Consider the following 14,545-nt stretch of genomic DNA (forward strand, 5'->3'; position numbering starts at 1 on the left):
TCAGTTGTATCCAACTCTTTGAGACTCCATGTACCGCAGCACAGCAGGCCTCCCTGTCTATCACCAACTGCCGGACTCTACCCAAACCCATGTCCATTGAGTTGGTGATGCCATCCAACCATCTCATCCTTTGTCTCCTTCAGTTCAGTTCAGTTCAGTCGCTCAGTCGTGTCTGACTCTTTGCGACCCCATGAATCGCAGCACACCAGGCCTCCCTGTCCATCACCATCTCCCAGAGTTCACTCAGACTCACGTCCATCGAGTCCGTGATGCCATCCAGCCATCTCATCCTCTGTCATCCCCTTCTCCTCCTGCTCCCAATCCCTCCCAGCATCAGAGTCTTTTCCAATGAGTCAACTCTTCTCATGAGGTGGCCAAAGTATTGGAGCTTCAGCTTTAGCATCATTCCTTCCAAAGAAATCCCAGGGTTGATCTCCTTCAGAATGGACTGGTTGGATCTCCTTGCAGTCCAAGGGACTCTCAAGGGTCTTCTCCAACACCACAGTTCAAAAGCATCAATTCTTCAGCGCTCAGCCTTCTTCACAGTCCAACTCTCACATCCATATATGACCACAGGAAAAACCATAGCCTTGACTAGACAGACCTTAGTCAGCAAAGTAATGTCTCTGCTTTTGAATATGCTATCTAGGTTGCTCATAACTTTTCTTCCAAGGAGTAAGCGTCTTTTAATTTCATGGCTGCAGTCATCATCTGCAGTGATTCTGGAGCCCCCCAAAATAAAGTCTGACACTGTTTCCACTGTTTCCCCATCTATTTCCCATGAAGTGATGGGACCAGATGCCATGATCTTCGTTTTCTGAATGTTGAGCTTTAAGCCAACTTTTTCACCCTCCTCTTTCACCTTCATCAAGAGGTTCTTTAGTTCCTCTTCACTTTCTGTCATAAGGGTGGTGTCATCTGCATATCTGAGGTTATTGATATTTCTCCCAGCAATCTTGATTCCAGCTTGTGTTTCTTCCAGTCCAGCGTTTCTCATGATGTACTCTCCTTAGGTAGGCTTATTTCTAGATATTTTATTCTTTTTGATGTAATGGTACAGTACATGGAATTGCTTCTTGAATTTCTCTTTCTGCTCTTTCATTGTTAGTGTATAGAAATGCAACAGATTTCTGTGTATTAATTTTGTAACCTGCAACTTAACCAAATTCATTGAGTTCTACTTGTTTTCTAGTAGCATCTTTAGGGTCTTCTATGTATAGTATCATGCCATCTGCAAACAGTGACAGTTTAACTTCTTTTCCAATCTGGTTCTTTTTCTTCTCTGATTGCTGTGGTTAGAAGTACCAAAACTATGTTGAATAAAAATGGTGAGAGTGATGCAGCTCAATACCAGAAAAATGAATCAACCCAATCAAAAAGTGGGCTGAAGAACTAAACAGACATTTCTCCAAACAAGATATACAGATGGCTAATAATCACATGAAAAGATGCTCAACATTACTCATTATTAGAGAAATGCAAATCAAAACCACAATGAGGCATCATCTCATGCCAGTCAGAATGACTGCCATCAAAAAATCTACAAACAATAAATAATGGAGAGGGTGTGGAGAAAAGGGAACCCTCTTACACTATTGGTGGGAATGCAAGCTGGTATGGGCTTCCCTGATAGTTCAGTTGGTAAAGAATCTGCCTGCAATGCAGGAGACCCCGGGTCGGGATTCCTGGGTCGGGAAGATCCACTGGAGATGGGATAGGCTCCCCACTCCAGTATTCTTGGGCTTTCCTTGTGGCTCAGCTGGTAGAGAATCTGCCTGCAATGTGGGAGGCTTGGGTTTGATCCCTGGGTTGGGAAGATCCCCTGAAGAAGGGAAAGGCTACCCCTCCATTATTCTGGCCTGGAGAATCCCATGCACTGTACAGTCCATGGGGTCACAGAGTTGGACACGACTGAGCGACTTTCACTTTCACTTCACTTTTCACAGCCACTATGGAGAACAGTGTAGAGATTCCCTAAAAAAACCTGGAAATAGAACTGCCATACAACCCAGCAATCCCACTGCTGGGCATACACATGAGGAAACCAGAACTGAAAGAAACACACGTACCCCAATGTTCACTGCAGCACTGTTTACAATAGCTAAGACATGGAAACAACCTAGACGTCCATTGGCAGACAAATGGATAAGGAAGTTGTGGTACATATACACAATGGAGTATTACTCAGCTATTAAAAAAGAATGCATTTGAGTCAGTTCCAGTGAGGTGGATGAAACTGTACCCATTATACAGAGTGAAGTAGGTCAGAAAGAGAAACATCAATATAGTATATTAACACATATATATGGAATTTAGAAAGTTGGTAATGATGATTCTATATGCAAGACAGCAAAAGAGAGATGTAAAGAACAGACTTTTGGACTATGTGGGAGAAGGCGAGGGTGGGATACTTTGAGAGAACAGCACTAAGACATGTATATTACTATACGTAAAATAGATGACCAGTGCAAGTTAGATGCATGAAACAGGGTACTCAAAGTCAGTGCTCTGGGACGACACAGAGGGATGGGGTGGGAAGGGGGTTCAGGATCGGGGGGACACATGTGCCCTTGTGGCTGATTCATGTTGATGTATGGCAAAAAAATCACAATATTGTAAAGTAATTATCCTCCAATTAAATAATTTTTTATAAAGTGGTGAGAGGGGACATCCATGTCTCGTCCCGATCTTAGGAATGCTTTCAGCTTTTCACCACTGAGTCTGATCCTGGCTGTAGGTTTGTCATATATGACCTTCTTAATGTTGAGGTATGTACCCTCTATGCCCACTTTATGGAGAGTATTTTTTGTCATAAATGGGTGCTGAACTTTGTCAAAAGCCTTTTCTGCATCTATTGAGATGACCATACGGTTTTTATTCTTCGATTTGATGAGAGAGTGTACCACACTGATTTGCAGATGTTGAAAAATCCTTGCATCCCTGGGATGAATCCTACTTATCATGGTGTATGATCTTTTAATGTATTGTTGGATATGGGCTGCTAGTATTTTGTTGAGAATTTCTACATCTGTGTTCATCAGTGATACTGGCCTGTAATTTTCTTTTATTGTGGTATCTTTGGTTTTGCTAACAGGGTGATGGTGGCTTCATAAAATGAGTTGGGAAGTTTTCCTTCCTCTGAGACTTTTTGGAACAGTTCAGAAGCATCGGTGTTAACTCTTCTCTAAATTCACCTGTGAAGCTGTCAGGTCCTGGATTTTTGTTTGTTGGGAGGTTTTTAATCACAGTGTCAATTTCAGGGCTGGTGATTGGTCTGTTCAGATTTTCTATTTCTTCCTGGTTCAGTCTAGGGAGACTACCTTTCTAAGAATTTGTCCATTTCTTCCAGGTTGTCCATTTTGTTGGCATACAGTTGTTCATAGTAGTCTCTTACAATTCTTGGTGTTTCTGTGGAGTCAACTGTAACTTCTCCTTTTTCATTTCTAATTTTACTGATTTGAGTCCTCTTCCTATTTTTCTTGATGAGTCTGGCTAAAGGTTTATCAATCTTGTTTATCTTTCCAAAGAACCAGCTTTTAGTTTAATTGAATTTTGCAATTGTTTTTTGTTTTTCTATTTCATTTACTTTTGCTCTCATCTTTATGATTTCCTTCCTTTTACTAACTTTAGGTTTTGTTTGTTCTTCTTTCTCTAGTTGTTTTAGGTGAAAAGTTAGGTTGTTTATTTGAGATTTTTCTTGTTTGAGGTAAGACTGCGTTGCTATAAACGTCCCTCTTAAAACTGCTTTGCTGCATCCCTTCAGTTTTGGACCACTGTCCTTTCGTTTTCACTTGTCTCCCTTTTTATTTTTTTAATTTCCTCTTTGATTTCTTCAGTGATCCAGTGCTTGTTTAGTAGCATATTGTTTATCCACCACCTCTTTGTGTTTCTTAGAGCTTTTTTCTTTTTTCTTGTAGTTTATTTCTAATCTCATAGCATTGTGATCAGAAAAGATGCTTGATATGATTTTGATTTTCTTAAATTTACCAAGGCTCACATTATAGCCCAACATGAGCTCAATCCTGGAGAATGTTCTGCACCCACTTGGGAAAAATGTGTAACCTTCTGCTTTTGGATAGAATGCTCTATAAATATCAATTAAGTCCAACTTGTGAAAAGTATCATTTTAAGGCCTGTGTTTCCTTACTGATATTCTGTTTGGATGATCTGTCCATTGATGAAAGTGGGGTATTAAAGTCCCCCACTATTATTGTGTTACTGTCAATTTCTCCCTGTATGCGTTAGTATTCACCTTACATATTGAGGTGCTCTTATGTTAGGTGTCAATTGAGAAATTGGCTGATAACTTTATGTGGTTTTCCTTGGATGTTGTTTGTCTTTTTTCCCTTGTTGCTTTTAATAATTTATCTTTGTCTTTGATTTTTGTCAGTTTGATTATCATGTGCCTTGGTGTGTTTGTTCCTTCTTGGGTTTATTCTGTCTTGGACTCTCTGTTCTTCCTGGACATGGTTGACTCCAAAGTACTGGAGTTTCAGTTTTAGCATCAGTCCTTCCAATGAATATTCAGGGTTGATTTCCTTTAGGATTGACTGGTTTGATCTCCGTGCTCTTCAAGGAACTCTCAAAGAGTCTTCGCACAGTTTGAAAGCATCAATTCTTTGGTGCTCAGCCTTCTTTATGGTCTAATTCTCACATCTGTACATGACCACTGGAAAAACCATAGCTTTGCCTATATAGACCTTTGTCAGCAAAGTGATGTCTCTGCTTTTTAATACAGTATTTAGGTCTGTCGTAGCTTTTCTTCCAGAGCAAGCATCTTAATTTCATGACTGCAGTCACGGTTCACAGCAATTTTGGAGCCCAAGAAAATAAACTCTGTCATTGTTTCCCCTTCTATTCACCATAAAGTGATGGGACCAGATGCCATGATGTTAGTTTTTTGCATCTTGAGTTTTAAGCTAGGTTTTTTTTTTTTAGCCACTGTCCTCTTTCACCTTCATCGAGAGGCTCTTTAGTTCCTTTTCACTTTCTGCCATGAGGGTGGTGTCATCTGCATATCTGAGGTTCTTGATATTTCTCCCGGCAATCTTGATTGTAGCTTCTGCTCCAACCACCCTGGTATTTCACATGATGTACTCTACACATAAGTTAAATAAACAGGGTGACAATATATAGCCTTGGTGCACTCCTTTCCCAATTTTGAACCAGTCCATTGTTCCATGTTTGGTTCCATGTACTGCTTTTGTTTTGCATACAGGATTCTCAGGAAGCAGGTAAAGTAGTGTGGTATTCCTATCTCTTTAAGAATTTTCCACAGTCTGTTGTGATCCACACAGTCAAAGGCTTTAACATAATCAATGAAGCAGAAGTAGATGTTTATCTGGAATTCTCTTGCTTTTTCTATGATCCAGCGGATGTTGGCAATTTGATCTCTGGTTCTTCTGCCTTTTCTATATCCAGCTATATATCTGGAAGTTCTCAGTTCATGTACTGTTGAAGCCTAGCTTGAAGGTTTTTGGGCATTACCTTGCTAGCATGTGAAGTGAGTGCAGCTGTGGTAGTTTGAATATTCTTTGGGATTGAAATGAAAACAGACCTTTTCCAGTACTGTGGCCACTGCTGAATTTTCCAAATAACTGGTATATTGAGTGCAGCACTTTAACAGCATTGTCTTTCAGGATTTTAAATAGCTCCGCTGGAATTCCTTCACCTTCACTAACTTTGTTCACAGTAATGCTTCCTAAGGCCCACTTAGCTTCACACTCTAGGGTGTCTGGCTCTAGGTGAGTAACCGCACCATTGTGGTTATCTCAATGACCTTAATTTGGTCATTAAGACCTTTTTCTGTACAGTTCTTCTGTGTATTCCTGCCAGCTCTTCTTAATCTCTTCTGCTTCGGTTAGGTCCTTAGCGTTTCTGTTCTTTACTGTGCCCATCTTTGCATGAAATGTTCCCTTGGTATCACTAATCTTTTCGAAGAGATCTCTAGTCTTTCCCATTCTATTGTTTTCCTCTATTTCTTTGCATTGTTCACTTAAGAACGCTCTTTTATCTCTCCCTGCTATTTTTTGGAACTCTACATTCAGATGGGTACATCTTTTCCTGTTTCCTTTGCCCTTTGCTCCTCTTCTTTTCTCAGCTATTTATAAGGCCTCCTCAGACAACCATTTTGCCTTGTTGCATTTCTTTTTCTTGGGATGGTTTTGCTTACCACCTCCTGTACAATGTTATGAACCTCCATAGTTCTTCAGACACTCGGTTAAAGTTCCAATGTGTAATTTGTTCTAATTAAAGAGTGACAGAAAGGGTTTTATTTGAATGCCAAATATAACCAATTTGGTAAGGATTTTGAAGACATGTGGGATATTATTAATTCCTGAACTGTACCCTTATCCCAGGTGGGCTAGACAGGAAAGTATAATAAATAAAGACTTAATATGTACTTGTCTGTCAAGTCCTAGGACAGCTCACAAAGAGAAGGGTCCTGAAAAAAATGCCCAGATCTATTCACATACTAAAAATATCCCACACTACACATTTAAAGTAAGCTCCCTGATTTAAATTTTACATACCTTGAGTTTAATTAGAATTAATCAATTCCTCACAGCTTGATCACTCCTGAGTGAACTGAAGAATGGTTTTTAATACTGCACACCTGCATTCCCACCCCTGCACTGGACCCATGATACCTTTTCTGGTGCAGACATCCTAAGATGTTCTCTCTTAGGATATCTGTACCACCTTCTCTCTCTCTTTCTCTCTAAAGTGCAACAACTTTATGGCACAAAAGGTGCTATCGCTCTGTTATAAATGATGTACCGTTATAGTTCAACACGAGGGGAAGAAAGGAAGTGGACCATTTCAGTTGGGTTTAATGCATCTTCCACTGTTTCCTCCCATGTCTTCCTGTCATATCCCTGTTTTTCAATCAATCTGAATGCCACACAGGGCTGCGGATATACCCTATGCTTCACGGCCTCCCTGCCTTTGTTCACATTTTCCCCTTAACTTAGAAGATACTTCTTCCCTCTCTGCCTGTGAAAATGCAGTTTATCCTGGTTTTTCTTATATCATAACGTCTTCCACAGAAAAGATCTCTCAGCTCTCCTTATACTGTCCCCTACAGTACTTTTATTTGCAACTTTAGAACAGAATGTAACAGATTTTGCTTTACATTACAGTCAGTATGCTTGTCTCTTCTTTGGTAGGTTATGAGAAACTTGAAGACAGGAACTATATGTGGCTTCTCTTTGTGAGTCTATGCTTAGCACCCACTGGTTACTCAATGAATATTCATTATATTTAATATATAGAGCCTATGAGTTAAAAGGGGAAAATGCAAGATAAAATTCACTTATGAAACTTCATACATCAGTCTTTGGACAGTGTGGTCAGCAAGCAGATCTGAGGACAGAATATTATTAACCACACATGTTAGAATGACAAAACACGGGGCAATCTCACCAAAACAAAACAAAAAAACCTGGCACAGTCTTTCTAGGAAACAGCTGTGATGTCACTTAGTGCTTTTAGCGTTTTCTCTTAAGCCTCACAGTTCAAAACCACCTTACATGACAGAATGTTACTTCACAACATTCAGGAGCTATGACACCTTACTTGAAATGGTGCTTCATCATGTTCTTACAGATTGTCTTAGATATAGGGCAGTCCTATTTCTGGATCAGCTGCTGTCATCCATCTGCTCCCACACAGTCAATTCTACTGAGCACAACCCCTGAAAACACTATTTCAATGCCAGCAGAAGCTCGGCGTGAAGATGGAACTGTGTAGCTGCTGCCTTGCTGTTTTGTTCCCAGGAGGGTTCCCAGGAGAGCCTCCAGGGTCCTGAGAGGCAGGGGAAGGGGTCAGCATAGGGTTTTGGTTTATTGTTGTCACTGTGATCTTTGAACCAGAAGAAAATACAGCAAAATTCTGTATATCCTCTGCTGCTGCTGCTGCTGCTAAGCCGCTTCAGTCATGTCTGACTCTGTGCAACCCTATAGATGGCCCAGATTATTAGTCTTTCATGGTGGCAGAACATAACTAGTGTATACTTAGAACTAGCTACTACCAACTGTCGATGGAGCTGTTGTTTAGTCACTAAGTTGTGTACGACTCTTTGTGACCCCATGGACTATAGCCCACCAGGCTCCTCTGTCCATGAGATTTCCCAGGCTAGAATACGGGAGTGGGTTGCCATTTCCTTCTCCAGGGCATCTTCCTGAACTAGGGATCGAACCCATGTCTTCTGCATTGGCAAGTGGATTATCTACCACTGAGACACCAGGGATGCCCATTGATGGAGTGGGTACCTAGGATTCTTTCCTTAATAACAAGTAATTGGAGAGTAGAGCACTGTATGAGAAAAGGGAAAATAGATGGCCCAGAGGGTAACAAGGGTGGTGGATTTGAATGGGGTGAAAAAAGTCTTTGATCTAAAAATAAAAATTCATTATTGTTAAATATTATTATTACTGCTGCAAGGGGTGATAACAGTCTTGCTAAAGAACAGTATTATTATTTGCATGACTGAATTACAAGTTGTCAGTACTGATCTCACTTAGTCCTTAGAGCTGGAAAAATTTCAGGTTCACATAAGTGAAAAGGTGATATCAAGGCACTCAGGAATTTATTTTCACTTAGTAGGTTAACCTAGGCTATACCTATAACATAGATGATAAAACCATTCCCTTGAGAATTAATTTTGGCCCTCCTGCAGAATTGCCCTTCTCTAGAAACTCACCATTGTAATAGAAATAAATATAACAACACATTTGAGTGCAGAGTTCCAAAGAATAGCAAGGAGAGATAAGAAAGTCTTTCTTCAGTGATCAATGCAAAAAAATAGAGGAAAACAATAGAATGGGAAAGACTAGAGATCTCTTCAAGAAAATTAGATATTCCAAGGGAACTTTTCATGCAAAGATGAGCACAATAAAGGACAGAAATGGTATGGACCTAACAGAAGAAGATATTAAGAAACGGTGGCAAGAATACACAGAAGAACTAGACAAAGAAGATCTTCATGACCTAGATAGTCACGATGGTGTGATCACTCACCTAGAGCCAGACGTCCTCAATATGAAGTCAAGTGGACCTTAAAAAGCATCAGTACGAACAAAGTGAGTGGTGATGGAATTCCAGTAGAGCTATTTCAAATCCTAAAAGATGATGCTGTGGAAGTGCTGCACTCAATATGCCAGCAAATTTGGAAAACTCAGCAGTGGCCACAGGACTGGAAAAGGTCCGTTTTCATTCCAATCCCAAAGAAAGGCAATGCCAAAGAATGCTCAAACTACCGCACAATTGCACTCATCTCACACACTAGTAAAGTAATGCTCAAAATTCTCCAAGCCAGGCTTCAGCAATACATGAACTGTGAACTTCCAGATGTTCAAGCTGGATTTAGAAAAGGCAGAGGAACCAGAGATCAAGTTGCCAACATCTGCTGGATCATCAAAAAGGCAAGAGAGTTCCAGAAAAACATCTGCTTTATTGACTATGCCAAAGCCTTTGATTATGTGGATCACAACAAACTATGGAAAATTCTGAAAGAGATGGGAATACCAGACCACCTGACCTGCCTCGTTAGAAACCTATATGCAGGTCAAGAAGCGACAGTTAGAACTGGACCTGGAACAACAGACTGGTTCCCATTCAGGAAAGGAGTATGTCAAGGCTGCATATTGTCACCCTGCTTATTTAACTTCTATGCAGAGTACATCATGAGAAATGCTGGACTGGATGAAGCACAAGCTGGAATCAAGATTGCCAGGAGAAATATCAATAACCTCAGATATGCAGATGACACCACCCTTATGGCAGAAAGTGAAGAAGAACTAAAGAGCCTCTTGATGAAAGTGAAAGAAGAGAGTGAAAAAGCTGGCTTAAAACTCAACATTCAGAAAACTAAGATCATGGCATCTGGTCCCATCACTTCATGGCAAATAGATGGGGAAACTTTGGGGGGCTCCAAAATCACTGCAGATGGTGACTGCAGCCATGAAATTAAAAGATTCTTGCTCCTTGGAAGAAAAGTTATGACCAACCTAGACAGCATATTACAAAGCAAAGACATTACTTTGCCAACAAAGGTCTGTCTAGTTAAAGCTACGGCTTTTCCAGTAGTCATGTATGTATGTGAGAGTTGGACTAGAAAGAAAGCTGAGCACTGAAGAATTAATGTTTTTGAACTGTGGTGTTGGAGAAGACTTGAGAATCTCATGGACAGCAAGGAGATCCAACCAGTCCATCCTAAAGGAAATCAGTCTGAGGTTAAAGCTGAAACTCTAATACTTTGGCCACCTGATGTGAAGAACTGACCCATTTGAAAAGACCCGGATGCTGGGAAAGACTGAAGGTGGGAGGAAAAGGGGATGACAGAGGATGAGATGGCTGGATGACATCATCGACTCAATGGACATGAGTTTGAGTAAACTCTGGGAGTTGGTGATGGACAGGGAGGCCTGGTGTGCTGTAGTCCATGGGGTCACAAAGAGTTGGACATGACTGAGCGACTGAACTGAACTGATAACAACACATAAGCATGTAACAATGCCTCCTCTGAAAACAAAGGAGCCTGATGGAAAATCATACCAAACTGTATACCTAATTTTTAATAATTGTAAACAATGAAGTCAATCTTCAGAAAATAAACAACTAATAAAAATGCGTATTTCTATACCACCAAGGAAAGGTACTGGTGGAGTACATGGTAAAGAATCTGCCTGCAATGTGGAAGACCTGGGTTTGATCCCTGGGTTGGGAAGATTCCCCTGGAGGAGGGCATGGCAACCCACTGCAGTATTCTTGACTGGAGAATCCCCACGGACAGAGGAGCCTGGCAGGCTACAGTTCATGGGGTTGCAAAGAGTTGGACACAACTGTGTGACTAAACACAGCAAGGAAAGGTAACACATGAAGTTGAAGAAGAAAATCTACTAACCTCAGATGCTGCTATTTCGGTGAAGGTATTCAATGCCTGCTCCACATTAGATTTCTGTTTGGTGCCCATTAGGCAATAGTTTTCCATTATGCGAAGCTGTACTTGACCCTGAACAGTCTGAGGTTTTAGTTCTTTAAGGAGCTTTTCTGCTGTTCTCACTGCTAACTGCACAGACTCTTGCTTCTCAGTTGAATTACTGCATACAATTAAAAATGAATTTGTTAATATCTATTACTCATGAAACAAAATTCACTGAGATTACAATGAGCTTGAGGGTACACTGGTTTCTACTTTTCTCACCAATTTAAAACTAATCCTGTTGAAGAATGTCACTTATTCTTTTCTAATAAAAATTCAAGCACAGTTAGTTTTAAAAAACAAAACTAACATAGATTCAATCAAACATCATTAGACATTTATTCACTTTAAATTGAAAATAAAAACTGAATACTATCCACTGTGGTAAGTGTATTCATTTCACTAATACAAAACTGAATTCAGGATAAGTAGAATCATCCAATTATCAAATAGCATATTTGCTCAGAAAATGAAAAAAAAAGACTATAAAATATTGTAAATCAACTGTACTTCAATTAAAAAAAATTAATTTTTAAAAAGGAGGGAGCAGAAAGTAACTATGTTAAAGTTCTGACTGTGTGCCAAGCACTGTATTACTTCATTCAATCAATGTTGAATTCATTTTATATATGAGAAAACCAAGGCTCCAACAGAGGAAGTATTAAAAGGTCACATATCTATATTAAACCTAGGACTTGAATCTAAGTTTGCCAGACATATAAAGTGTAGTTAATTTTCCTCTCCCTGTTGCCTATTAGACTTTTAAGAAAAGAAATTCTGTATTTGTCAAAAGGTTGTACATTTTAAGTGCAATAACAATTTGTGCCATAGCAATTTTCTTATATACTGACCTACACCTGGATATAATGTATTAGTAAATCAATTAACAAAAGGAAATTAAATTCTCAAAGCCTACTAATCCCTGAAGCCACTGATTTTCTCAGGCTTTTACCTTCTCTAAAACATTTTACACTGTTGGTAACCTTCTCCCAAGCTCCTCCTCTTTGTTTTTTGTTAGGAATACAGTTTTCCTTCTCTTTCCAGCAAAGTCTTTGTCCTTTCCTTACCTCTCTTCTTCCTTCGATCCTCTTGAGTGTCAGTACACCCCAAATTTAATTCTTGGACTTCCATTACTACATTCTACTTGAAAACAGGTCATTCATGGGGTCCCCACTGTCCACTTAGCACCGGTCCCCCAAATTTGTATCTCCAGCTGTGACTTCCCTTTTGAGCTCTATATTCTGAGTTTGGTGTGTTCAACCCATGGCTGAAGATTTCCATGTGGACAGCCTTTAGTTGCATAACAACAGTAGGATACTTTAACCTTTCTAAAACAAACAAAAATAAAAATGCCTCTCCCTTACTGTGAATCCTTCAGTGGGCCCCTATAATCCAAGCCTTCAAAGCTGTCACTGTCATCTCGGGAACTGGGTCCTGTTTTCTCCCACTCCTCTATGCAGCTTCCCCTGACTGCTATGATTTCTATGAGTTCCTCCAATACTTAACATCAATTTAACCCAGTTCTGTTTTGTTGGAGATTGAACGGTTACAGATACTGTCTTGCCTACCAGGTCAATCGCATGTTCCTGGAGGCAGAAACTGTCTCTTCTATTCCCTTTACATCATTATGCTCCCCTCCCTGCCTTCCCCGATTCTGAGGAAAGGACAAGCAGCAAACGCACACTGACAGAAACACAACCGCTGACCAGTGGTGCACCACAAGGCTAGCAGCCGGTGCGCTGAAGCCAGGTAGGATTCAACCTGAAGCCTGCCTCCACCGTATTCTAACTCCATCACACTAGACAGGTTAACTTAGAGCTTTTTCACAATGTTGTAATAGGGATTAAATATTAATAAGACAGTATGTTAATAAAGTATAGAGCACAGGGTTTGGCAGATAGCTATCATGTTAGGAAGTTACTGTTATGTGGGCAATTTTTTCCTAAATAATCAAACTCTACAATTCATCCCATTTTTCACAGAACATCTATTCTGATTTAGGAAACTTTCTATAAGCATTCCATACTTGTTTCAGAGAAGAGTTATTCCAGCTGATTTATTCACTAAACTTTCATTAGTGCTATCCTGGAATTTAGTTCTCCTTTATAAAATACCCTTGCTTATTTGCCCCTAAGAAGTATTTTGTTTTGTTTTTTTAAGTTATCTTGTCAGCTACTACTCACCCCAGATCTGCATCCAGATTTTCAAATACTTCACCTCCAATAGTTTCATTGTCTGGATTCAAACAGATTTCTATCATATTATAAAGGGCATTTTGGCCCCAGTCACTGTCTTTCCGAGCTTTATTAAAATGTCGAAGGGCATCATTTGGTTCTCCAGTATACCTTGTTATATGTTGGAAAAAAAAAATAGAATTACTTATTTCAATCACTACAAACTTTAAATCATTTATAATTTATTTAGTAAATAAAACTATCACTTTAAAATGCAGAAAATTTGTAATTCAATGAGAAAAAAAAACATTATATAGAATTTATTTGCTAATAAATTTACCAAAGATATAATCCTTTACAGTACTGAAATCCTGGCTCCAGTTTTGCTCTGGAGTTACGTTTCTCAGCCATTAAGAAAAATCGTGGAACATCTTCAAGTTTTCCACATCTTCTTAAGAAATCAATTAAACGAGATAACGTCATATAATTATCTAGAAACAAAGAACATTTCGGTTATGGAACAACATTTTACAGCTTTTGTTTTGATGGTTGAAATCTTTATTAAAGTATAGTTTGCTTCAAATGAAGTGCAATTTAAATATAAACAAAAGAATTGCCTTAGGGGTTATAAGTCCCTAAAGAGACTGTATGGACAGTGGATGATTTCTCAAACAATAAAGGTAGGGTTGGTCTGGTCACAGTGAGAGAATGTTCATTATAGGCAAATCTATAAAATGCATATTCGTTGTGACTTTTCAGTCATTATTCCTGGGACCAAAACCTTCTAGAAAGAAACAGCCTCTGCACAATCTAAACTCCTACAAGGACAATTCAGGAGGATCAATTTGATTGCACAGGACAAGTCTGTCTCTGAGATCTGCTTTCTGACTTCTGCTTCCGAGGTGGTGCTAGTGGTAAAGAACCTGCCTGCCAATGCAGGAGAAGTAGAGATGTGGGTTCAATCCCTGGGTCAGGAAGATATCCTGGAGAAGGGCATCACAACTCACTTCAGTAGTCTTGCCTGGAGAATCCCATGGACAGTGGAGCCTGGTTAGGTTATAATCCATAGGGTTGCGTAGAGTTGGACATGAAAGAAGCGACTTAACAGGCAGGCAGCTAGGAAGCAGGTGAGAACATCTTGATGATAACGTTTAGGGTGGGCAATTAGGAATTTTACTCCAGACATGCCTTAATGTGTATATGTACCTGAAACACTAGATACCCACTTGCCATTTTATAACCTTAACATAATCCCAGTATTTTAATCCTATTTTATCTTCTTCTAAGGAAAAAGAGTTAGTTATTTAGTCTTGGGTAAAATTTTCTGGCAGGGGTCTGCCAGAAATTAAATCTATTTGGTCCTTTCTAATCACTAAAATACTAAATT

The 14,545-nt window shown here is 39.6% G+C and overlaps 1 protein-coding gene across 2 annotated transcripts in view; it reads right to left on the reverse strand.

The window, feature by feature from the left end:
- TTC21B (tetratricopeptide repeat domain 21B) overlaps positions 1-14,545 on the reverse strand; it is a 96,773-nt gene that overhangs the window by 13,945 nt on the left and 68,283 nt on the right. The window contains exons 23-26 of one of the 2 annotated variants that reach the window (XR_005719091.1): positions 13,499-13,649; positions 13,168-13,329; positions 12,052-12,312; positions 10,907-11,102 (exon numbers count right to left, since the gene is read on the reverse strand). Coding sequence is in view for 1 of the 2 variants with exons in the window: in XM_040229258.1 (XP_040085192.1) it covers positions 10,907-11,102; positions 13,168-13,329; positions 13,499-13,649 (509 nt within the window). In the remaining variant the exon portion in view is untranslated. The remainder of the gene's footprint in view (positions 1-10,906; positions 11,103-12,051; positions 12,313-13,167; positions 13,330-13,498; positions 13,650-14,545) is intronic. The other variant, XM_040229258.1, reaches the window with a different exon arrangement.

This window comes from Oryx dammah, unplaced genomic scaffold (assembly GCF_014754425.2).
Source record: "Oryx dammah isolate SB20612 unplaced genomic scaffold, SCBI_Odam_1.1 HiC_scaffold_27, whole genome shotgun sequence".
In the NCBI taxonomy this organism is placed as follows: Eukaryota; Metazoa; Chordata; class Mammalia; order Artiodactyla; family Bovidae; genus Oryx; species Oryx dammah.